The sequence below is a fragment of the Gymnogyps californianus genome, chromosome 19 (genome assembly GCF_018139145.2).
Source record: "Gymnogyps californianus isolate 813 chromosome 19, ASM1813914v2, whole genome shotgun sequence".
NCBI classification, from domain to species: Eukaryota; Metazoa; Chordata; class Aves; order Accipitriformes; family Cathartidae; genus Gymnogyps; species Gymnogyps californianus.
In genome coordinates, this window is record NC_059489.1 from 84,129 (window position 1) to 109,785 (window position 25,657).

The window sequence follows — 25,657 nt, forward strand, 5'->3', positions numbered from 1 at the left end:
AGCGCGCCCCGCCCTCGTTGCTAGGGAAGTGAGGTCACGCAGCATGGCGGCTCGGAGCCGAAGCGGCTGAGGGCTTGGTGCTGTGGGGAATCCGCGTCCATCCTTGCCGGGAGCTGCGGCGACGGTGCTGCCTGTCTCGCTAGTATCGAGCGGCGGGACCAAAGCCGCGATGGCATCAGGAACCGCAGGGCTGTGAGGCAGCAGAGCGCGAGCCGGCAGGGCGGGCAGAGCAACAGAACCGGGTCGCGGACGAACCGAGCTGCCGCCATGGAGCTGAGGGTTGGGAACCGGTACCGGCTGGGCCGGAAGATCGGAAGCGGCTCCTTCGGGGACATCTACCTGGGTAAGGAGGGTAGGTCGCTGGGGACGTACGTGGCGGGTCTGTGGCTCTGTGGAGAACGTCGGGGGCCGGGCCGGGGTGGGCGCTGCGCGCTGCCGTGCCCGCTCCCAGCCCCCGGCGAGGTTGGGCCGGGGGCAGCCCCCGGGACCTCATTTCGCCCCGGCTGGAGCTCAGGCTGCGCTGCTGTCCAAGAAAAGCCCTTTGATATGAAGTATCTTGCTAGGGGCACGGCGATAGCAATTTAATATTTCGTTGACATCATGTCCTAATTTGGACAGTGCGGAAATCGGGAATTCGGGCTTATTTAGCTGCCTCTTCCCATTGTTGTTTTGTGACCTTGGGCACTGTTAATCTTCTCATCTGTAAAATGGGGATAAGGGTATAAATCCCCTCATTTGAAAAAAAACCAAACCACCACGTTCAGAAAAATGTTTTGGGAAAGAAACATGTGCATCAGGGTTAAATATCACTGCAGTGGACTAGGAAAAATTGCTGTGACAGGAATGTTTGTTTGTCCTGCGAGGCCTAAAAAAAAATTACACAACTATGGTTGACTAGGTTGCACTTAAAAAACGCCTCAAATTCTTGAAAGACTCATCATAGTTTGGCTATCCTGTTGCTTGAATGTTGCCCTAATGCCTTATTGCGTATAACTTACTCTGCTACCGTGATTTCTATGCAATTGTAAAATTTGCAGGATTGTCTTTGCCTGTCTGTTTATGTAGCTCCCTATCATAATGGCTCACTGCTTATGATTATGACAAGCAGTGCTGGGTACAACAAGTTTTGAAAGCAAGTATTTTTAAAATACTCAATATATTCTGCAAACTCTCAAACTATAAGAAATGGGTTAAATCCAGAGAAATATAAATTTTATATCCTGCCACATAGAAACGAGTACTCTGCATTTGAAAATTGTGGTAACTTAGAACAGCAAGTCAAAAAGGGAGGGGAGGTGGAACTTGCAGGGGCTAAGGTACATTAACTGCATACGTCTGGAGGGTAAAAACAACGTCACTAGCTAACGTATGTGGTATGTTTGGCAGCGTATGCGGTAGGAGAGATGTTTTTTCTTTTAGACAGCAGTGCTTCATGTTGCAGTGCACAGCTAGCATTCCAAAATAATTTGTTAGCTAAAGTTGCTTGTTTACAGATAATGAAATACTGGTTATCCCTAATATAGTTCATATGCCTGATGAAAAATCCATGTTTCTAGCTGAAGGCATGTGGTTGTCTAGAGGCAGAGAACATGATTCTTTCTCTCTGCAATGCTTGCATAAAAGATTGAAGACTATTGTGAGAAGGATGGTGGTAACACTTGTGCAAAAATCCTCATTAGCTACCATTGGGATTTTGGGTGGAGATTCAGACAGCAGTTAAAATCTGAAAAATCTTAGATGATTTGAGAAACTCCTACTTTAGCATTTGACTACTGCTCAGGTAAATCAGTTTATTTTATAGTATAAATTTAAAGTGCAAGTAAAAACATTTCCTTATTCGTCACTTTTATCTTTATGCATACAACCCACATGAGTAAAGTTGCACAGGAAATAATAGTTCTCTGTATATTAGTACTACTGCCATGCTGCATTTTGCACAAGAATTCCTCATCGTCAGTTTTTGACCTCTTCTTTTTATCTCTAAGTAGCCAGCATGGATTTACTTTTAGGGCTTGCTGCAAATGTCATGCCTGGGCCAGTAACTAGCAGAGAATTATATGCCTGGAAGATCCAGCTAATGGCATGGGTTTGGTTTTTTTTTGAGGGGAAATTACTGTCTCTCAAGAACTGAAGCCTTTAGTAGAGGCCCATTTGGTTTGCCTACCATTATCTGGTAAAACAGAGGCGTTCGAAATCTATGCTTTTTGTGATAATGAATGTTGTTTTTTTTAAAAAAACAAGTTTCTACTTGGTTGTTCAGACTGTACAGTAGGACATAAGTGCCTTAAAATAACTTTTAAAATTCCTTCAGAAGTCATGAATTGTTTTTAAGTACACAAGCCTTCTGATAGCCCTTGGTGAATTTGTAGATTACCTCAATGTAGATTTCCAGCTCAGTTTTATGTTTTGAAAAGGAAGATTTGATTATTTTTGCCTGTTTCCAGTCCCCCTGTATTTTTTTTAGTGCAGCTACAACGGTGTTGAAGACGTTCCAGAGTAGAGGGAAGGGACCTTCTTTCTTTCTTTCAGTCAGTTCTTTGGAATATGGAGCCAACGACTCTGTTGTTATTGTCATTGTTCTTTCATATTCTTTCCTGTTCTCCCTCATAGCTCAAAATATGTCTTCTGGAATTTGGAATGGCCCCAGCTTTGCTTGCTTAGAATGGCAGGGTCTGTGGGACAGGATTTTGAAATTTAAGGCAGTATTGTAAATAAAGGAGTATGGACAACTTGAAAATAAAATTTAGGAATTTATTGTACCTGCATCTTTTGAAGTTACCCTCCAGAGGAAGATATGAAAGAAATGGATTCCCAGATATTCTAAATAGTATAAAAGATGGACAAGGGGCGAGGGGGTGGGACCAGACTAAGCATTTGTTTTGTTGCTCAGTCCCTGAGGTCAGATACGAGTCACAAAGGCATTGCAGTCGCTGTGTTTTCATGATTTTTGCATTACGTATATATTTTTCTTAAGAATGAGTTTTGAGTTGTAAACTAATTAAAATAATTTCCAAGGCTTTCCTTATGCTAGAGGATTTTGCAATTCCAAGTAAATTGAAATTTTGCAGTTTAAAAGAAAATACTTTCCCAATCTAGACTTTCTTTTTCACTTACAGATGGTGACTTCTCATTATACTGCTTGTTACTACCTTTTAATTATTGATTCTTCTCATAATACTGCTTCTTGCTACTTCTCGAATATTATTATGTTTTCCTTAAAGGAAGCTAAGCTTTTGGTGGTTACAGAGTTATTTTAGAAGTTTTGTCCCAGGGTTTAAGTGGGGACAAAAGTCCTACTTGGGGACAAGCACTGGATTACTCGGAAGAATGATTTGTATTTTTGTCCTCCTCTCATCAGTTTTGCTGGACTCAAATATTTTAGTTTCATTATTTTAATACGAAATCTCTTGTCTTGAAGGAGAGGGTTTATACAGAAGTGGAGTGCAAGCTAAGGATCTTGGCTATTTTAGGTGATAAAGACTTCTTGGGAAGAGCAGTTATCCTAAGAAATGACCTACTAGGTTGAGACTGTGGTCCGTCAAGTAACAGTTTAATATTGTGTTGAGTAGAACTTCATACCGATAATACAGGTCTTGATCCTCCTGTGCCGTTTTTGCCCTGATCAAACACAGAAGTCTGCAGCTGTCTATAGAGAGATGTGTCTTTCAATATACTCGGAAGGCAATTTGTGTCTAGTTTGGATCAGAAAAGTTTAAAAAAAAAACCACAAACAAACCAAAACCCCAAAACAACCATGTCTGTTGCTGATCACCCATCAGATAATACTGTCTTTGGTCCACACTTTCCCTGATCTTGGCTACTGTGGGATTGGGGAGAACAGGTAGTGAATGTAGGGATAAGCAAGAAAGGTCCAGAGTTCTGTGGTTCAAAATCAAGATTTTTATTTGTTTGAGGTGGGGAAGTCGGTATTAGATCAGAAGATAATGCTTTCCTCCTTGTATTGTTGATCTGTCCTTTCACATTTCTGGATTGATGTGCTCCATAACTCATTTAAAGTCCACCAAAACAATATATTCATAAAATGTGAAAACCTTAGATTACAGATTGAAGAGTTCTCAGTTGCTGCTACTGCGCAGCGACCAAAGTAGCAGTCGGGGGTCCTGCCACCTATTATGCCAGTTACAAAGGAGTCATATGAGACAGATATATGTACAGACTTATTTTCCTTTGTGTCTTCCAGTCGTTCACCTTGAGTTGTGCTTATTGTACCTAGAGTGAACTTCAGATGGTTTGTTTTCTTCAGGTACATTGTGAAATGCCTAATAAATATCAACCCTGGTGTTCACTCAGAACAACTCACTGTACCAGCAACACCGCCTTAATACTCGTGTGTGCGCACACAAAAAGACATTTTATTAATCTAAAAAAAACCCGCAGAGTCTTGCCTGAACTCATAGATAATTCCATGCACCCTCAGTTCCTTGCGAAGGGAAGAGTTGTGTCCGTTTTGAGGTGTGGGTTGTTAGCCTGTCTTTGTTAGCCTTGGTTAGCCTGACTTTATAGACAAAAGGCTATAAAGCACTGAAGTAGCTCCTTAATCTCAGGAACAAGATTTTGTAGTTATAATAGTTAGGTGAATACGTTAGTTCAGTACTCTGTAATGGTCAAGGAAAAGCATATGGAAAAAAACAGGTAAGCAGAAAAAAAATATAATTGTGCATCTCTGTCTTAATTGCTTTGTGTGACTCTCAAAAAGGGCATTACAGAACTGGAAAAGGTACAGGTAAGTGAAACAGGGAATAATTAGGGGTAATTAAAAATGACTTCTATACAAAGAATGACAGGAGTTTTTGAACTCTGAAAAGACTTAAGGGAAAGTGAGGTAGGGTAGAAGTCTATGAAATCCTAAACATCATGGAGAAAGTGAGTACAAAATGATTGTTTACTGTTTCTTTCCAAACAAAAGGTAGCGGAGCTCACCTTAAGCTTTTAAGAGTGGGGATCAGAACAAACAGCAGGTGATGTACTTCATGTGATCCTAAACCATGACGTAATGCAGAAAAGAGAAGGCCAAATTCTGAAAGTAGAGAGACTCGGTGATATGTCTGAAAAGTGCCACACATGTCCTTTTGCCAATTCCTGTTTCCCTCTAGTTCCTAAGTTGCTTGGCTATGAGAGTATGTACTTTCTTGACTCAGTGTTTCTTGTTAAGAATGTCAGTTTTTCCCTACATATGTTTAAACTTTGAAAGTGAACAGGTAAGCCAATTTTTCAGTCACTTGATTCCTGAAACAAGAATTTAATGAGATTTTTTAAAAGTTTTTTGAGAGGACAAATTCTTGATTCTAGATAATCTGCCTCCCAACTGGATAAAATCATAAGGTGTCAGAGTACATCTGGAGTATGTTGAGGTTTATGGAAGTTGTAGTCTCTGTTTCAAGGCATAAGAGGAGGTGATCTGAATTCCTAGCGTTTCTTAGGTTGGCAGGGATACTTGCCACACCTGTAAACATTCATTCTGAGCATTTCCACCACAAACTGGAAGTGGAAAAACACCCCTCAGAAGATGCACTCGTATTTTTTTGTGAATGGGATAGCAGTAGTTTTGCCTTCCTGTGCTACAGTGTCTAATAGTTGTCTCTTAAACTGCTAGTCTGTTGGAGAGAATCTGTAAGACTTCAGAAGAATTTTTAGATAGTTGTGGCTGAAAGTACTTAATAATCTCTGGATGTTTGCCATTGAGAAGTAGTTTGTCAATATTTGTTTTGTTTCAGTCTTGACAAAGGAAATGCATCTTAAAAAAATATTTTGACCAATGTTTTAAATTCTTCTGGTTTTAGGAACTGATATTGCTGCCGGAGAGGAGGTTGCAATTAAGTTGGAATGTGTGAAAACCAAACATCCTCAGCTCCACATCGAGAGTAAAATCTACAAAATGATGCAGGGTGGAGGCAAGCAAATTATTTTCCTTCTTCAGAGATTTAACTGGTTTTATGTCTTTGATGTATCTGCCACCTGGAAGTATTTAATGGTTAAGATCTCTTAAGAGGAGAAGGTGGGAAAGGTGGCAGGGTAGGTGAAGAGCAGTACCTGAGCTCTTCTGCGAGCGATGTAGAGTAGCAGTTCCAAATCCATGGCTACCAAACTTCATGATAACCACTAAGATCCTCCAATGCTGCTCATGGTCCCAGAATATTAAAATGTGAAAACCTCGAGCAATGTGGAACAAAGTTTGGTCCCGTCTGGCAGTACACTGATTGACTTTTGTTTCTCATGGGTCAGTGAAAGATGGTAACCACTGTTCTGGAGCATTTAACCTGACTTGCTTATTATAGTAGCATAATTCTAAACTTAGTAAATTCAGGTTAATTTTTGTTATATGTGTTAGTATTCTTTCTTCTCAGTTAAAAATATTTCCTTGCTGTGGGAAATGGCATTAGTAGTAGAGAACAGGAGTGAAGCAACTTTGTAGCTACTGCATGGTACTCTACTAGGATGACTCACTCATATATTTTGGAATTCTGCAAATGTAGGATTCCCATGCAGTTCTGGGATATAAACTCGGTGTAGTTAAGTTTTGCTTTTGTTTCATAGTCCCTTGAATTCTTCCTAAATGAGGCTATACTTCGCATAAAGACTACATTCCACACTGTATCTCAAATGCAAAATACAGTAATCATACATCTAGAAATGGTTGATAATGTGTATTTGCATTTAGTTACTTTTTAATCCCTGCTTTATTCAGCTCCCACCTGCGTGTAACCTGAATAACCTTCATAGAGTAAAATGCTTCCTTTATGGGCTTTCTGAGGCCATGATGGTGGGTTCTTTCTGAGGATGGGTGCTGCAGAGGCAGGTGGCAGAAGGCTAAGTTTCCATCTGAATAAGGGTTTCTCTGTGAAGGGAATTCAGGAAAAAATAATGCATATCAAGTGAAGGTAAGAGTTTAAAATGGGTGAATTATACTGTTTCACTTCCAAAACGCATAAAATTAACTCAAAGTAAAGGCATTTGGCATTCTGAATAAGGCTACCTATATACAGGTTTAATTCAAAATATTTGAGCAATTCTACAGTTTTGTGTGAAACAACTTTCCTGAGTTTCTCCATAAAGCGGGGCTAATTTTAGCGCTCTGAAGATGAACGTATAACGCATCTCATAAACAACGCTACTTTGGTAGAGATTCACCAAACAGCAAATACAATGGAATTGGAGGAGAGACAAGAGTATGAAGCAAGGGTGAAAATTCATTGCAAGTTGAAATGGAAGAGAGAGGTATTTTACGGTGATCTCGTAGGCTTTGAAACTAAGAAGTTAATTTCTAAGGCCTTCTTCGGTAATAATATTTAGTGGTTTGTCAGTGTCTTTATTTTCAGACTTCCAATTTGCTCCTTATTGCCATCTTGGAGACTACATGAGTACTAATACTTGTAAAATGATAAGGTTCAAATCCAGCAAAAACACTGAATGCTTTCAAGTTACAAGCTAAGCACAAAGACTGGGAGGTTTCTGGGGAAGAGGAAGAAGGCTATTTTTAGACCTCCGTTGCTAGAATTTTATATTGGTTCTGCTGTGAAATTATCAGACTTTTCATTTCGGAATGGCTGAAGGTAGCATAAAATATTAAGCTTCACTGTAAATACAAACATTCACAGTAATGACCCTCTTAGAATTCATCTTAAGAGCTTTGAAGATTTGTGTGTATGAACTGTATAAATCAAATTGTTATACTGAATAAACTGTTTCCTTTTTTCTAGTGGGTATTCCAACAATTAAGTGGTGTGGAGCTGAAGGGGACTACAACGTAATGGTGATGGAGCTGTTGGGACCGAGTCTTGAAGATCTCTTCAATTTTTGTTCAAGGAAATTTAGTCTCAAGACAGTCCTATTACTCGCTGACCAAATGGTAGGAACTGCTTTGTTGATCTTGATAGCGCAGTATGTTGGGATATTAAAATTTCTTGAGAGATCATAACCAACTACGTTTTATTTCTGTAATTTAGAGTTGAATAGGCTGTATCATTAGAGAAAAGACTCAAAATTAGTTTTGTTTCTGTAAATATAAAATGCCCATCAAAAGTGATTACAAAGTCTTAATTTGTTTTTTAAAAACTGGACCTGCGCTGTTTGCAAACCGGGTGTTACACTGCTCAAAGACAAAGAAATTCCCCCAAGAAAGTTTTTGGAAACAAATGTTTCCAAAATAGAGACAGGGAAAGAGCTGGAGAGAAGGTTTATCTGTTGTCTTCTAAATTATGTTTTCTTTAATGCCCTTACATTTTACAAAAAAAGTTTCTTTACCTCTTTTATCATTAAGACAGTGTTGTTAGTGTTTTTATGAGAAAAAAGGTGTATGCCCAGTCTCTTGATGATGATTTTTCCCCCCCACCCGCTCTGTATTTAGATTAGTCGAATTGAATATATTCACTCTAAGAACTTCATCCACCGAGACGTGAAGCCAGATAACTTCTTAATGGGCCTGGGGAAGAAAGGCAATCTTGTGTATATAATAGACTTTGGATTAGCAAAGAAGTATCGAGATGCTCGAACTCACCAACATATCCCATATCGTGAAAATAAAAACTTAACAGGAACTGCCCGTTATGCATCCATCAACACTCATCTTGGAATTGGTGAGCTGGGGAAAGCAAGAAATAGAAACTTTAAAAGTGTCGATGCACATAGTGTTAGTGCAAGTAGGTGTTGCTTTATGGAGGCATAGAAGACAGTCCCTATTTCTGGCACTAACAGTGCAGCATGCTTGGCCTTATATCTCTTGATTGGGTGGGATTCGGTCAGTTTGTAATTCTCAGGAATTAGCACATTTTTTAATAACCGCAAGGGTGATAGGCTTTTTCTTGTACTGGATGAGTTTATCATGGGCTTAGTAACTCTCAGCTATCTGTTGTTTTTCTAAGGGGTTTTATGACAGTATTGTTGCACAGTCTTTTGTTTTTCCAGTAGAAAATTAAACCTAATGAGTCCACTTTTTTATGCTGTTGTAGAGCAATCTCGCAGAGATGACTTGGAGTCCTTGGGCTATGTACTGATGTATTTTAACCTGGGCTCCCTCCCCTGGCAGGGACTGAAAGCAGCAACAAAGAGGCAGAAATACGAACGTATCAGTGAAAAGAAAATGTCTACACCCATTGAGGTTTTGTGTAAAGGATATCCTTGTAAGTTACTCTTTTGTGGCACTAGGCCTACATGTTAATGTTTTAGTGGTATTTCTTTTTTCTTTACACTGAATTCTACCAGTCTTTTTTACTTTTCTCTCTCTCTCTCTCTTTTTTTTTTTTTTCCTTCCCCCCACCTCCCCCATGATTGGGCACATCCGTGATAAAGATACTGTGCTTTCAAGACTGGCATGTTTGTGTTCGTAGACCATTTCTAATTATCCCTTGTCTTAACTATTAGTAAACAATCATTGCGGTGCCCTCAAGTCAAAGGGTAGCTTGGTACATCTGATTTGCGCTGTATTGTGTATGCATGCGTCTATGCTGGCTGGATAATTGTAACAGACAAACAGCTTTCTGAGAAACTACCCATTTCTTCATATGTGTGGTACTGTTTCTTGGATGAATCGTATTGTATAGTCAGATGCACCTCTTGCCTATTGCACTTGGTTCACTTGGGAATTGTCATTCCAGGTTCATCTAGTTTGGCCTGTTGATGGTCAGCATCTGTGAGAGGTGTAAGAAACTCTCCTATATCCTGGTGTCATGCCTCAAAGCTGTTCTGTTTCTCAATTTGGTATTTACACCACAGTAATAACTAGGCATTTTTGAGCCCTGCAAAATGATACTTAAATCTGTTTTAAAACTTGTTAATATTAGCTGCCATCAGAGAATACTGCTGATCTTTCATGAAGAGTTCTGTCTCTATTCTTTCCACGCTCTTGGCTTCAGCAGCTAGGTACGATAATGAGAACTATAGGTTTTGTTAGGGTTGTATGAAAACTTACTGTCTTCAATGTTTTTCAAATGTCGTTTCATACATGTTCCTCTACATTCATTAACTGTGTTTTTTCTCTGGGGTTAACAGGCAGGAAAGACTAAGCAACTTTTCTCGTGCTGTTTGTTAGAATTTCTTTCTTAACATAAATTATTAGTGTATTATTTCAGCTGGAAAGACTTGAACTCAAAAGCTGGTATTTTGATACTGCTATTATCTTTGGCACATTGAGTTCACAACAGTATTCTTTTTTTTGCTGTGTAACTAATATTTTGTGTGTCATATAAAAACAGGTGTTCAGACTGTTGCAAATCTAAAATTGTGGCATGACTTACATGGGAAATTGATATGGGTCCCCTAGTGTTTTGTGAAGTAGCAGACATGAATCTATGTGACTCAACAACAAAGAGATGCTATTCCATGTCCTGCAAGAAATTGTGTTTAAATATATTCAAAGCAAAGAAAGGCAAAAAAATCTCTTTTCTTTGCTCAGCTGTAGTTTTAAACCTGTCCTCCCCCTCCCCACCCCCGCAACTGTTGGTTAAAGAACTCTAATATTGGATCCTCTCTGCTGTTGACAAATGAGATCTTTGCCTACTCTGTGATAGACAAATAATTTCCTTTTCAGGGTTGACTTTGATAGATGGGCTGTAGTGTTGCCTTCAGTAGATTTCTAGTATTAGGTCATTATTCTTTTCTTATGTTTAGGAGATTCCCTATTTTTTGGGTTTGGGGTGGTTGGGGTTTTTTTTTGTGGTTCAGAATTATAAAAAGCAAATGTGAAGCCAAAGGAAAAAAACAGGCTTTCTTTTATTACAGCTGAATTTGCCACATACTTGAATTTCTGCCGTTCTTTGCGTTTTGATGACAAACCGGACTATTCCTATCTAAGGCAATTATTCAGAAACCTCTTCCACCGACAGGGGTTCTCCTATGACTATGTGTTTGACTGGAACATGCTGAAATTTGTGAGTAGCTGACATAGCTTTCTAAAACTTTTTTTTTTTTTTTTTTGGTAATGGTATTTTTTTTAATACATTGTCAGTTTTGAGTATCTTAACTGATACTGTAAGATTGTCTTGCCTTTTTCCTCCTGGAAGCTCTATTGTCTAGGAAAAAAGATCAGGAAAGAGGAAAGGCAGGAGATACAGGAGCCATGAGGTGGGGGTTGAATGACAACTAAGTTGAAGTTACAGGGTTTTAAATGTGTAAGGCTTCTGAGACACTTCCTTCAGTGCAGTCACCAGGCTAGGTTGCGGAATTAGTGTTTTCTCCCACCTTGATCTTCAGCACAGGTCACTTGCAACTGTTGAGGAGGTGTCCAGCTGCCGTAACAGTATGTGTGTACATTAGCATTTTGAAGACTATCCCAGCAGTTGTATGAACAAAATTTATGGCAGTTCTCAAGAAATTTTACCAAAATAATTAATGCCCTAGCAAACTTCAATTCACAGGTTGTCCAGTTCTTCACTTTCAGTATTTTTGTCCAGATATATAGTTGTAAGCTCAATGATCCCCCAAGTTGTTCACTAGTCTTGACCCGTAGGGCGCAAGCAGAGCAGCTGAAGATGCTGAACGTGAAAGGCGAGAACGAGAGGAAAGATTGAGACATACACGAAATCCAGCTGTGCGTGGATTACCCTCCACTGCTTCTGGCAGGCTGAGAGGAACACAAGATGTAGCTCCTCCTACTCCTCTTACCCCAACTTCACATGCTGGTACGTAAGCGAATACCTGGATAGATGCACCTTGCATACTAGTCTAATTTGCAGTTTGTTCCTGGTCATTGGAAATTCAAAATTAGAATTAGGATACCTGAGTGGTATTTGTCTCTGGTCAGGGTTTGGGGTTTTTGTTTGTTTTTTCTCCCCCTTGCTTTTCAGTAGATTGAAGGTAATTATATACACTCATTACATGCCAATTGCTACTTAGATTTCTGTGAATGTAAAACAAAGGCCTTGATTTCTCTTGTTTGACTCTGTGGAAGTTTTATACGCAAACAGTAAGAGTGTAATTTTTCCAGTGACCATGTTATAATCCTGTTTGTCGTTATGAGAATCTAACGCGGTTTTTCTCACAGCCAACACCTCTCCTCGGCCAGTATCTGGTATGGAACGAGAAAGGAAAGTGAGTATGAGATTGCATCGCGGTGCCCCAGTCAATATCTCATCGTCTGACTTAACAGGCCGACAAGATACCTCTCGCATGTCAACTTCGCAGGTAAAAAAGATTTCTGTGTAATGGAAAAATGAGGGTGACTTGATAAAGTTAATTTGCCAAAAGAACATACCAGCTAATTGATGTGATTTCATACTGATTTTGCAGATGATGTTGACTCATATAAATACTTGACATTTTAACTGAATGTTTGTGATGTGGCTGTAGACTACTGTAAAGAAAAAAAAAAATTTTTTTTTTTACCGTGGCAGCAATAAGCATAAAATACTCAAAGTAATACAGAGTCATCGGTGTATGAGATGATGCAAAATCCTAGAGATACAGCATTTTTACCTACAATTATGGTGTTTAGCTCCTTTGCTCATTGAATTTCTTATATCTGTTGTCAATGAGGAAGCAGAGTAAGTTAGAGGCAGTTGTGAGTCATGTTTCCAAATCAACAGAACAGAGAATATTGGTGCAGAATAGACAAGAAATAGTTGGTGAAGAACAGAAGAGTGCAAAAGTGAAGAAATGTTGTAGTGCAGTACTGCCATTCAGAGCAGATAAGAAGCCACGTATGTGGATGATGGATAGGTTGCAGAAGGCTCATTTGAAGAGGATGGCAGGAGGATGAATGATAGAGTGATTCATAGCCATAGTCAGCACTAAAATCATCCTCATTGGTCACGGTGACTTAGCAAAGAGATTTTAGGAATGCTTCTTTTTAAGACTAACAAACAATGTTTAAATATATTTTTAACTCTTTATGCTATAGCTGAAACATTCCTTTTTCAGGGTATTCACACAGACTTGTCCTAAGTAGTGTGTGGCCTGGCTTTGTACAGCTTACCTTCAGTCTTACCTACAGAATGGAGAATCACCTGTACTGTAGGCATACTGCAACATTACTGGGAGAGCAGTCTGTTATGAAGACTGGTGCAGTCGTCTAGGGGTTTTTCCATCGCGCCTCAACACTGTGCTGGAGTTCTAACTGCATAATTTTTGCTGCGGACTCATTTTATTCCTTGTTGACAGAGCATATTCATAAAAATTAACTCAATTCCTTTTGGCTTCATCATTTAATTGACAGAATTAATTATTTTGGATAGTACACGTTCTTATATATAAAATCTTACTGCTAGAGGGAACGCTCTTTCAGATGCAGGACAGGTGGGTATCTCTAATGAAGACTGAAGGTGAACTGAATTGGAGAAACAATTCTGCTGTAACAGAAGTGAAGTGGGATTTTTTGGGTTGGTTTTCAGCTGAATGAATTGTTTCACCATGTAGCCACACAAATGTTTGTGCTTGCACAAGGGATGAACAGTTCAGGAACAGAAATGACTGGATGAGAACAGGAGACAGGTCAGGTTTTCTGTGTTGGCTTTGCTGGCAATTTTTGCCAGCTTAAATTGTTCACTGAACTACAATTCTTGCCACCAGAAATTCTCACATTGAAATATTTTATGGCTGAAGTTTGTAAACGGTATGAAAACAAAGAGGGTAGAACTGCGCATAGTTATGGATCTTGTAAATATGCATAAATACCTGATAGAAGGATGTAAAGAAGGTACAGCCAGACTCTTCTCAGTGATATCCAGTGAATGGACAACGGACAGCGGGCACAAATTGAAATACAAGAAATTCCATTTAGACATAAGAAAAAACTTTTTTACTATGAGGGTGGGCAAGGACTGGAACAGGTTGCCCTAAGAGGTTGTGGAGTCTCCCTCTTCCGAATTACTCGGAGCCCAATTGGACGTTGTCCTGAGTGGCCTGCTCTAGTTGACTGTGCTTTGGGTGGTGGGACTAGACTAGACGATCTCCAGGGCTGCCTTCTGACCACAGCTGTTCTGTGGGGCTGCGACGCAAAGTTCGCCCTGAACGTTTACTCAAATGTAAAGATGGTTTCCTGGTAAAGTGTGTACGCCCAGGGTTTGTCTCTGGCGTTCTGAGCAAATCTCAGATGCTTTGTCTCTGTTAGCAGTCAGATAAATAGTTAATGGGAGTAACAGAAATAAGCGCAGTGATGTTACTTGACTATGTTCGGAGAGAGTGTATCTTTCAGTTTTTTACTATATTACTGACATGTAGGTCAGTGTGCACGTGACAGTTTTCTGAACATTGTAAGGTACGAGTAATCCAGGTGGGTTTGCAGATACATTTTGGTTCTGCCTAACTTGTAAAATGGGAATACTCTGAGATTGTGTAGGACTGTGGTTTTTTTGGAGTAGTCTTTGAATATCCAGATGTATAATTTGTGGTGTGGGCCAACAGTACAGTCTGGCTTAATGGTACATTTCCATACATGCCCTTTTTAACACTCTGCTCCAAGTATGGGATCGCTCGGTTGACTTCTTTACAATCCCAATAGCGGCCTAATCGGGATCTTCTCTGGGTTTGTTAGAATTAATCATTTATCATCTGTTGTCTTCATTTAGTTCTTATCAAGGCAGTGAACCACTGCTGGTCTCCAGTGTGCGACTGTAGTATGATTTAAACAGCTTCCCGTGGGCCTCTCGGATTTGGAAGGCAAGAGAGATTTACTTAGACTTTATCTTGTAACACTTCCTCTTGAGCTTGTTAGGGAAAATTCCCTTTTCATTTTCCCAGTTCTCGCTTACTCCGTAGCAGGCAAGATGGCTCAAGTTGCAAGTTTTCATAGTTTACGCTCTTACTATCTTCATCACGTTGAAGTAGTTCTTCCGTATTCAAAATTTATCCTTAGGTGTTAACCATGTTACCAATTAAAGCCATGGGTTTCCCATTACCTTTATACCTTTTTCTTAGGAAAACCTAAAGTATCTGACTCACATGGCAAGGTTATTAAAGAGAATTTTGATTGGCTAGGTGTAAGAGTATGGAAAATCATCCATACCACTTCTTATCAGGAGAACAGTAAAGAAAAGCAACTGTTTGTCCATGCCCATTCCAAGTGTGTTAGTTTCCTTTATAAGTCTTAAGTAAATATGCTACCACTGTTCCTTTTTCAGGAAGTGCTTAGACCATACTCCTGGTAGAAAGCAGCTTTTAAAGTTTGCTATGCAGATCTACACGTCTTACGTTATGAACTACATTTGTTAGAGTTGTTATTTATAACTTGATCAATTAGTTTTGTTATTTTATTTTATTTGGATGCCTTGGTTTGGTAAGGCAATGCTGCATCTGTAATCTCCACCTCTCATCATCTAGAGGAAGGGCTACTGCTTGTTAAACTCTGGGCAATGGAAATGTGCAGGGGTTACTCAAAGAAATAATGAAAGCTACTTACCTCTAAGTAGAGTTCTTAAAGATGACTCCACGTTTTTATCTTTCTTTTTTCCAAAATGAGTTCTGATCAGTGCAGACTGAAACTGAAAACTAAGGCTGGGAACGTAGATAATACGAACCAAAATTCTCTTATGGAAAATACATCCTCTCAGAGAAATTTAATCCTCATGGAAAAATGGTAATTGGTAAGGATAGCAAAATAGGTGTCATGTATATTCCCCACCTCCAAGGTATTGTCCACATAGTACCTAAATCATTCTCATTAGAAAGACTAGCACTTTGTAACACTAAGTAATGAGCGTTTATTGGAGTAACAACTAGCATGTCTACGAAATGGTTCATGAAACTTAAGTTTTTCTAATGAAATGACGTAAATTCTATGGCACATGTTTTCTCGATTGTACGCAAGTGAATGCAACAGCTAAAAACCTGCAAGTTGTGAGATGTTTGACAGCGATAAACATTAGTGAGAGTTGAGCAGTCAGGTAAAGCCTATTCAAATGAAATGTGTATTACTGCAGTACTCCAAAACCTGATTAGGATGAAGGAATGGAGCCCATTGTCTTATATGTGGGAACTATATCTGTGGTAAGCAATGACTGAGGAGGCTTTAGGTGTAATGTTGGAGAGGTTAGTGTGATGTCATAATGAAAGAGTGTAATTTCATCCTTGAATGTATGATACAGTAATGAACAGAAATGGAGAGGTTATTTCATGTCATTAATGAGACGGATGCTGGAATATTATGCTTAGTTCAGTTCTCCGTATCTGAAATTGCTGGAAAACTGTTAAGTAACACAGAAGAGCCATAAAAATTGAGCTTGGGAAAACAGATTGTACAGATGCAAGAGTTTCAAATCAGCGTCTTTCAGTTTGTCTGAAAGGTAAAAGATCATCTTGAGTTGGTGTAGTATTTTAAGAGACAATGATTTTAACAGGCACTGACATTTATGCAGAAAACATCCGTGAAGAACCTATTGCTTAAAATTAAAACCACTCACATTTAAAGAAAAGTGAAACAGAGGTCTAAGTGAAGGCAGTTAGCCACTGAAACCACTTCTAAAAGAAGTAGTTCATCTGTCCCCTTTGCCTTTGCATTAAAACTGTATTCATTTCTAGGTGATGTATTCAGGTCTAAAGCAAGCCTAAATTACAGGTCTCTGTGCAATGAAGAGTTGTGATCTGTGCTGGACAGAAAATCATACCAGCCATTAAAAGATCTTTCTGCTCTTAAGCTCTATGAGTGAATTGTTCACCAAGTCTCCTTTACGTAGTCAGTCTTTAAACAATAAGAAACGTAGTAAAGGAGGACATGAGTATTCCAGTAAACACTACTTTGCATCAGTTCTGTCGGTCCACACTGCACAGACTGCATCCCGAAAGCAGTGATCATCTCCAGAGTCTAGTTATGGGTGAGTAGCCTTCATGTCCTTTCACAGAAGGTTTGATCCGACTGCTCATGGTATACAGTAAGTTGTTTAATTTTTTTTCGTGAATGTAGCCTGTTCAGCACCCAACAGTCAAAGCTGTGCATAATTCCTGCTGGTAATAGAGGTATTCTCTCCGTAGTTGGAAGAAAAGATTGGAATGCTGCACAAAGAAATATTTGATTAAGTCTCTTTGACAGGAGAAGTTTTTAGAAGACTGTAGCCGACACTGGCATTGAACAACTTACGTGTTGTGCTGCTTCCCTGGGGAAAAAGCAACATACTTCCAATGCCTCTGCATTTTCCATCTCCTCATGAGCAAATCTTTCTCCATATTTCCCTCTTAATAGGCATCATACTCTGCATTGTTCTTCTGACCCTGTCAGCTTTCTTTGAGGAATAATGATTTGTTCCTTTTATGTATCTCTTAATATGATAGAAATGTCTTATAGAAGTCTGAAATCAGAGTTCCTCAAAAGATACATTTGCTACTGCAAGTTTAGGTTGGATATTTGTTAGACATCTTTATATGTTGGGGCAGTGGAACTGTTACAAATTGCTGTCTTTTCCCCTACCTCAGAATAGCATTCCTTTCGAACACCATGGCAAGTAGCTGCTCGTCTCCTTTCGTTGGAAGGCAGCACTGGGTGAGTGCTTCTCATTAGACACCAAAACTTTGGATGGGGTGGGGAAGAAAATCTTTGGAAACATCCGACTTTGCTTCTTCTCCTCACATTATCTCATAGTTGTACCTGTGACTTCCGGTCAGATGCTTGATGGAGCATTGGTTTTTCTCTAATGTAAAAGTAAATGTCCTTCCAAAAGTTGAATTATTGCTGCTGTTCCACGTGGACTCTTAAGCAGAATTGACAAAAATAGTGACTTAAAAAGTCCCTAAAATCGTTCAAGCATCAACAATAAAATAAAATAACCAAGTCTAAATTTTAGCTGTTTGAGAATTACATGTCTTTCCAGGGATGTTCATGCAGCAGTGTGTCATCCATTCAAAAACAGATCTGCTTCAGAATCGTAAAACCAAAATACCTGTATGAAGACTCAATTGACTATATTACTCAAATGAGGCTCTGTCTTGTTGTGAATGGAATGTTCTACTACAGCCATATCCATTTTTCACTGTTTTATATTCTTCTCCATTCCTTATGAGCTGTCATTTTAAAAATACTCAGAGCTATTCAGATCTATATTTAAAAAATGTTCACATACTAATGAGAATAGTTTGAACATGAGCATTTCAGAGGTAGACAGACTTGAATTTGGGTATTTAGAACTCCTTTCTGCTGTTCAGCGCAGTAGAAGTTTCTGCCTTTCTGTGTGCAGCTTTTGGCTTTTTAGTCTGTTCTGCTTTTGGCAATAACAGGTTTCATCAGGGAAATAACAAGTTTCAGTTGGACTCTGAACCTTGATGGCTGAAGGATGCTTTCTTAAGTATTTCAGGAGCTTCTTTGCTTTGCTTCTTATTAAAAAAGGCTGCGAGATTTTTCTGTTCCTTAATAAATTCTGTTGTATAACTCCGTCTGCTGCCTCACTTTCTCCTTAAAGCCTGAGCTTGCACTAATCCTGTATCTCTAGTTGGTGAAGAATCCTGCTATTCCTCTTCCTGCTTTGTGTGCTTGGCTGACTGTGCACAAGCTGCTTCATAAACAGTTTGTAACATTAAAAAAAATCCAACTGTAAATGGCAGCTTAACACTTTAAAGTCCAATTATCAGACCTTAGTCCAAAAAAAAAAAAAAAAATTAAAAAAAGGCAAACCTAAAGCTTTGCATTGGAAAGCTTGTGTGCGGGAGATGTGCAGATTCTGGTCTGCTCAGGGTTGTGTCTGCATTGGTTGGCCTTTACTGTATACATTACTATTTGTAGCTGTTTACAACTGAAATTAATGCTGAATACTGATTCAGCTACTTAGACATTTCTGGCTTCTTAAATTGCAGTGATGTGTGGTTGTTTTTCACTTTCACAGTGCAAGTGTTATTGAAATAATGTTACACTGTTACTGAAATAGGTCAAGCTATGGAAATTAATGGAGTGTCTTAACACAATGTCCCATGAAAAATGAAAAGCCACTGAAAATAAATTTTTTTACCCTCTTATTGGGATCCCCCCCCAACTTAATTATTTATTGAGTCTATTTCTACACATTGGTAGTGTTTTCATCTGGTTTGTTCTTTCTTCTGTGCATGTTTATGCTCTGTTTACTTTTCTTCAAAACATCCCCTCTGGCTGGAAAGGTGAATTTTCCATGTTAACTTCTAATAAAGGAGGAAAATACAGGGAACTTCGTGTAGCTACAGGTGGGTGTGAAAAATTGTATAGCTCATTGGATTTTAAATTCACACACTTACTTTTGGCAATGAATTATTTAAAAGTACATTGAGAGCCACTTGTATGTTAACTGGAAGGATATGTGCTGATGTTGTCTTGTTTTTTGGCTTTGGTAGATTCCTGCTCGGGTAACTACCAGTGTTCTCCAGTCTGCTGTGCACCGATGAAAATTATTTTGCCATGGAGGGCAGATAATGCATGGCCGATCTCCTATGTTACCAATGGCTTTACTAGCAAAAATACCCTAAACTAGAGTGGAAACATTACAATTGGAGTTCTCCATGTGACTTAAAAGGCACTTGGAGGAACATGGACAGACTCCAGCAGCTGCCATTACAGGACGCTTTTGCCAGAAACCCAATGACCTTAAGAGAACCCTGTGGTAACAGGGCTGGAAAAGAAAGATGGTTTACAGAGTTGACCGCCTGTTATCGGATGGCCATTTCAGTTTTCCCTCCACAGGCGGCAGACTTTACCCCCTTTTTATTATTCTACTGTAACTATAAATCTTTTACTTGGTTTAAAAAAGTTTTTTGTATCATTTTGCTAAAATTATTGGCTTAATTCTCTGTAAAGAACTCTTGCTTTTGTCTGATTTAAAAATGTAGAATATAAACAGACCTAAACTAAAGACAATGACTTGAAATTTCTTGTTTAAAAAAATTAGTCTGGCAGGGAACATGTAAATGAATCAAAACCATCTGACTTTATTTAAACTGTTTACTTACTTGTATGGTCCCGTTCTGACTGAGACTGTTTTCCCATGAAATTTTTAAAACTGTTAGAAATTTACTTTGCTGTTTGCTGTCTTCATTCACACTTAACATTTAACTTTCCGTGTAACACAAAGGAATTTTTAATACTCGTTCTTTTTCATAAAAGAGGAGAACTAAATACCCTGCAGGAGAGTCTAAGTATAGTAGAGATGGTGATAATGGATTTCTTTTTTTGTAAAGAATATGAAGGACAAAGTGAAAGACTCTGGCATTTGAGGGATTTAGAATTTGAAAGCTTGTCCTATCTCTGCTTAGTTTGGGTAAATGGATAGTTTCAAACATTGTTTTTATTGGTAAAATTTTGTTTCCTGCACTCTGAGGCTGGTTAGCTTGGAGGGTATTGCAAGTGGAAAATACACGTTGCTACTGAGTCTTCAGTGAATTTGCATGTTTCATTCAGCATCTACATGTTTAAAAATAAATAAATGAATTGATTCAGGCCTTCTGTTTCATGCCAAGACTCAAAAAAGGAATTATTTAAAAAAAAAAAAACAACAAAACAACCTATTCTTGCTGTGAAATCCTGAGAATTTTTACAATTCAGGTGCATACCATATTTAGTTCTTAACTGTATTCAACCTGAGTATGCCCAGAATCATTAGTTAGGAATGAATGATTCAACATGCTTAGGTTGTCCAAAAAACTGTTGCAGGTGTTGCAGGTTATGGAATATGGGAGATTCTTCATATTGTTTGTTACTGTAAATGGTCTCATAAAATAAAAGTAGGTATTCTGTCCTCACAGTACTTGGAACAGTATCAGAAGTACTGTTTATACTAGTATGACTGAAGTAGTGGGAAGTTCCACGTTGGAAATGAAAGTATATACAGGGATTTTGTTTGAAGAGTTAGGTATTTTGAGAAATTCTTCCCTGCTTGAAAACAAAATTTTTTAAAGGCCTATTGGTCTTCAAAGTTTTATGAAGAGTAATTTTTATTCTTTTGGTGTTTACAAATTCTTTTTTGCCCCTCTCAAAAGTCCATGTATTAAGTATTAGTCACTCTTCTTTGGATGTTTTCAGAACATTAGCTACTTGCTTGTGTGTACTCTGGGTCTGACTGGGGAAACCTGTGTTTGGGGAGAGTATAGTGGAAAAGCTTAAGAGTTTGATCCATGGATAAGTTTGCATAAGAGAATTATTTCCTCAGTTACTATAAACTTCAGTATTTTAGGCATGTGCACTACCATTTGAACAGTTTTACACTTCACTGTGCTTTCCTTGTAAATATCTGTGGTTAATAATGTACTGTTAGAGGGACTTACAAAGGCATCCTCTTTAATCTCTCTGTATCTGGAACATTAGATTGCTGTACTATACTTAAAAGTTGACTGCAGACTTCTAGAATTGTACTCACTTGTGGGCAATTTTTGTCCTTCATAATAGTTAAATTCCATCATGCGGAAAATAGTTAGACTGTCTATATAAACCTGTGTATTGGAAACCAGTATCTCAGAGCACTTCATTTGTACTACCACTGTATTTGTGTACTTTAACAATTGTGTAAATACATTAATAATAACTTCTATTCTTCTTTGGTGTAACTTACTTACAATGAATCCTTACTCTTTACTTGGTGTAACTTCTTTCTTTCTTTCGTCTTTTTTTTTTTTTTTTTTTAAGAACTTTCTGTACCTACAAAGAGCGTTGTCAGTTGCAAACACGTGACGACATTGTCGCGGTAGTAAAACTTTCACTGAAGGATTTTGGTAGTCATGGTCAGAATGCAGCAGTTAGGGTATACAGGAAGAAAGAGAAGGCATTCGTTGCTTTGCTCACAGAAAGCATGTCCTGTGTCTCTTCAAAGGTAAATGTTTTTGTTTGGATATTGCTTCTTTTCCAGAAGTCTTTGTTTACAAACACTTCCTCTTATCAAGTAATACATTGTATTGATAGGAAGTATGGGAGGAGAATTGCTATTGAGCGTTGATCAGTTATGGGAGCTAGGATAAAAGCAAGAAAAATAGCTCTACCCACAATGCCCTGTATAATAGAAGTCCTGGCTTTTGCTATGTAATTCTCGAAAGTCTATTCATAATCTGAGGGCAAATGCACCTTCAAGAATCCTCTGTGTTTCTGATTAGCAGGCCTTTAAAAGTTGGAAGGATATTTAATATATCCTCACAGTTTTCATTTAGAACTGGCTCTGTGCTTTTATGTGGAAAATACCACCTGTGCTGCTGTTTTACATAATCTTGATGGTTACAGGGTCCCTGAATTCTTTGTGGTACAAGTACCTTGAAAACAATTGAAAATAAATCCTACACTTTAAGATAGATATTAAGTAAAAGCATTTAAGGAGTCCATATATTCCATGTTAACTTCATGGAAGTACTCAAAATCTCCCTTGGAGGAAGGCATGTAGAACTCGGAGGCATCTCATCCTTCATTCTCCAGTGGGGAAGAATATCATAAGCACAACTATTTGTAGTCTTCGTTTCCCCACGTTCCAGACCTTTCCTGGCAGCTCCTCCATAAAATCTGTCAAAGGCAACACTTTCAGAAATTGAATTTCCCAACAAGAATCTTTACAATGAATTTACAGATTTGTAAGTATATCATTGGCTAGAGTGTACCTGTTAATTTCAAGAATATTTATTTTCTCTTTGTAAAAGAATGAAAGAAGGTATTTATTTTGTTCTTTAACTTTTGCTTTACAAAAGCAGCACTTCGTGTGTACAAAATACTAAGTGAAAACAAACAATGCTGCTGGTTTTTTAATAGTGCAGAGCCATCTGGTCAGAAATCTAGATTTAATCCTGTTGTGAGGAAGTGTAATCCACCATGAACTTAATCCTACAGCAAAGTAGCTTCTAAAATTCACTGGATGAGACAGGTTAGTAATAAAAAGGTTTTGCTGTTAGAGAATGCAGTACTTCATTATTAAAAACAGTACACTTCCCTCTAGTTCATTCAGGTGACAATTACTGGCATTACATGTGTATGTCTAGATTTAAGTGATTGTATGAACCTGAATTGTGTGGGCTATTTGCATCATTCAGTAGTTTTATACCAGGAGAGTGCTCAGAGGCCTGATCTTCACTAAGAATCTGTTTCACAGCAAAATCCTACTAACTTTATCAGCAAATATTTGCACAGGAGTAACACTTCCTGACTTTTTCTCAGATATTGGTGATTTTTTCCTGCTTAATCTTATTAAGACTAGTATCCTTCAGTTCTTTTGACCAAACCATTGCATGCTGCAGGCAGAGGGACAACAGAAAATTAGATGAGATCTGTATACACACAATCTACAAAAATATGCAGTCTACAAAAAAAAAAAAAAATTTTTAAATAGTGTTCTTTAATCTCATTTTGGGAAAATTCTTGACTCAAAATGCATAGATAAAGTCTAGGTCTAAGAAATACAAGCATAATGGACAAATAGGAATGTGGAAAAAGGGGAAATTGTGTATATCATCCTAAAGCATTAAGCCCTAGTCTACTGTGTCTTTGCTGTGACCAATCCAGGATACTTGGGGTGGGGTGGGATGTGGAACAAAACAGGAACTCATTTGATACATTATGCGCTAGGAAGAAAATGTCTAGTCCTGATCTTATAACCAGACAAAACATTTAGTTTAATTACAGTCCTCAGCTTGGTTCAGAGCTGCAAGCATTACAGGCATAAAGGCAATGCAGAGCTTCTGCTATTTCCCATAATCCTTAAGGAAAGGATGAACCAGCGATTCACAGTATTTTGAGGTCATGCGCAGATTTTTTTCTTAAAAGACCCCAAACAGCAAATGTTTCTCTGCTCTCACTGCTAAGAAATTGTATTTTAAGTTTGTCTGACATTGTCAACCACTGGATCTTACGCCACATTTTTCAGCGAGACTGAAAGGTCTTTTGCTATTTAAGAATTTTAAATACTAAAACCTAGATACACTTCTTCATTGGATTCAGAGTTTTCCAGTGAAAGGCTTTAAACTGCTGAAACAGTAGTAGATGAAGAGTCAGAAGAGCAAGAGCTATCCTCATTTCTTACTGCTCCGAAGCATTCATCTAGGGATAGTGAGGAAAGTTGCCACCTGAAATGTTGCTGAGATGATGAAGCAGGTATTGAGATCAGTCAAGGAATGAACAGCATGTAACTAGAGGTAAGTAGCTTTTTACTCTGTCTGCCTCTAACTTTCCATACTTTCTCAGACAAATGCAGGACTGCTCATCTTGCAGACTGTGTCAATAGCAAGATACTTTTAAGAGCCCTGACTTCCGCAGTAGATGCGCCTTTTTCCTACCAACACAAAGATGAGCTGTATTCCAGAAGTGTTGAGAAGGCTGCTAAAATAATATATTCCAAAGCTGTTGCTTCTCATATGCGGTGCCTCTGTTATTGTCAAAGTTGTTTACTCTTCAAATATTGGTGGGTCACCTTCCTTCAACAGGTCCAGCAGCAGGGAAGAACAGCTGTGCAACTCAGGTCATGCTTGTTTTCCTCCACAGCGAATAGCCTGACTCTTTCTTTCAGACTCAGAGAGTACCAGAGGCAAAGATAAACTCTGGTTTTCTGTCACAAGGATGTGCTGACTGCATGCTGATAAATTCTGTCATTTCAGTCCACCCGGTAACATTCATTCCTGTAGCAGCATATGGCTTCATCTGGCCAGCAGGGTAGCAAAGCATTTGATTACATCTGAAGTCTTACCAATTTAACTAAACTAGCATAAAAAAAGGTAATCAAATGTTTATTCAAACATGGGGTTTTATGTAAACTAGACCTACGATCTTTTCAGTGTAAATATACAGAGAAGCTTTTGAAGCTGAGCTTAGAGAGATTTCTCCAAAATTTCTCAGCAGATACACTTAGAATTGGGCACAAATAGGTGTGAGCCTTCTAGATAGCTTCTAGATAGCAAAATGTAGCTCTTGATACATTGAAGAGACTGTAATTTTGATTCACTTGGGTGTAGCCTTGAGATTATACCTTGAGGAGCCAGTCGTAGCTGGGGTACCATAGGATCCAAAAAACCCCATCATAAATGTATTCTTAAACTATGTTTTCTTAGGAGCTTTCAAGTTCTAAAGAGCATCACTTGACGATAAAGACAGCTTGCTGGCAGGTCAGTAGTCAAAATATTTAGGGCTTTTTAAGTCATAGCGGTTCATAAAACTTTACCTGCAAACAAAACCTGAAACACTCTTCAGAGGACAAGAACAATCATTTCTACATGGAGCACCACAAGATTAATAGCTATTATTTTAAATTAGTTGATGCTTTAAAATAGACTTCCGGATCATTTACAGCAGGAGCCCATTTCCATTTTGGAATTGGCCAAACTATGAGTCACGGCAAAAGCAGTCCCCTTGCCCACATTAAATTCTGGCTGCCTGTCAGCTCGGCGTCACTTCTTATTTTCTTCTCTATAAGCACTCTGCTTCTGTATAGCTATTTGAGCATGTGCAAATGAAGCCCAATTTCCAAATCTGGGTGTTGAAGTTATTTTTTCTAAGCTTATTTTCTCACACCCACAGTTTTTGACAACCAAATAAATATTTATTCACTACATTTGCAACAGTTTACTAGAAAAGCATTTAAAAAAAATCTAAGTATAAATGTACACATTACATTAAAGTGCATTAACAAGAAACAAAAAGTCATCTCATTTGCACAAAACTGAAGTGTACTTCCATAATCCTAAAGACAAGTGTGGCAGAGAGACACAGACACACATACACAAGTCAGTACTTACTGCTGTAACATGTAAGAGTTTGCGTTCTCCTGAAAGCCCTCTGTTTATGATTGCCTACCAAACTGAAGCTTTTCTT

The 25,657-nt window shown here is 38.5% G+C and overlaps 1 protein-coding gene across 2 annotated transcripts; it reads left to right on the plus strand.

Annotated features, from left to right (window-relative positions):
- Positions 1-86: 86 nt before the first annotated feature.
- CSNK1D (casein kinase 1 delta) lies at positions 87-21,449 on the plus strand. 2 transcript variants are annotated; one of them, XM_050908683.1, is made up of 10 exons: positions 87-343; positions 5,802-5,912; positions 7,719-7,867; positions 8,366-8,594; positions 8,967-9,137; positions 10,735-10,883; positions 11,462-11,633; positions 11,996-12,135; positions 17,353-17,419; positions 19,231-21,449. In XM_050908683.1, exons 1-9 carry the CDS (start codon positions 268-270, stop codon positions 17,383-17,385), a joined length of 1,230 nt encoding a protein of 409 aa, XP_050764640.1. In that variant the 5' UTR covers positions 87-267; the 3' UTR covers positions 17,386-17,419; positions 19,231-21,449. The 2 variants fall into 2 exon arrangements, with proteins under 2 accessions (XP_050764640.1, XP_050764639.1); XM_050908682.1 differs by lacking the exon at positions 17,353-17,419.
- Positions 21,450-25,657: the final 4,208 nt, after the last annotated feature.

Coding starts and splice junctions, on each gene's coding strand:
- CSNK1D (XM_050908682.1), top strand. CDS start 268: ATGGAGCTGAGGGTTGGGAACCGGTACCGGCTGGGCCGGAAGATCGGA. Junction 8,595..8,966: donor CAACACTCATCTTGGAATTG/GTGAGCTGGGGA, acceptor ATGCTGTTGTAG/AGCAATCTCGCAGAGATGAC. Junction 10,884..11,461: donor ACTGGAACATGCTGAAATTT/GTGAGTAGCTGA, acceptor CTTGACCCGTAG/GGCGCAAGCAGAGCAGCTGA.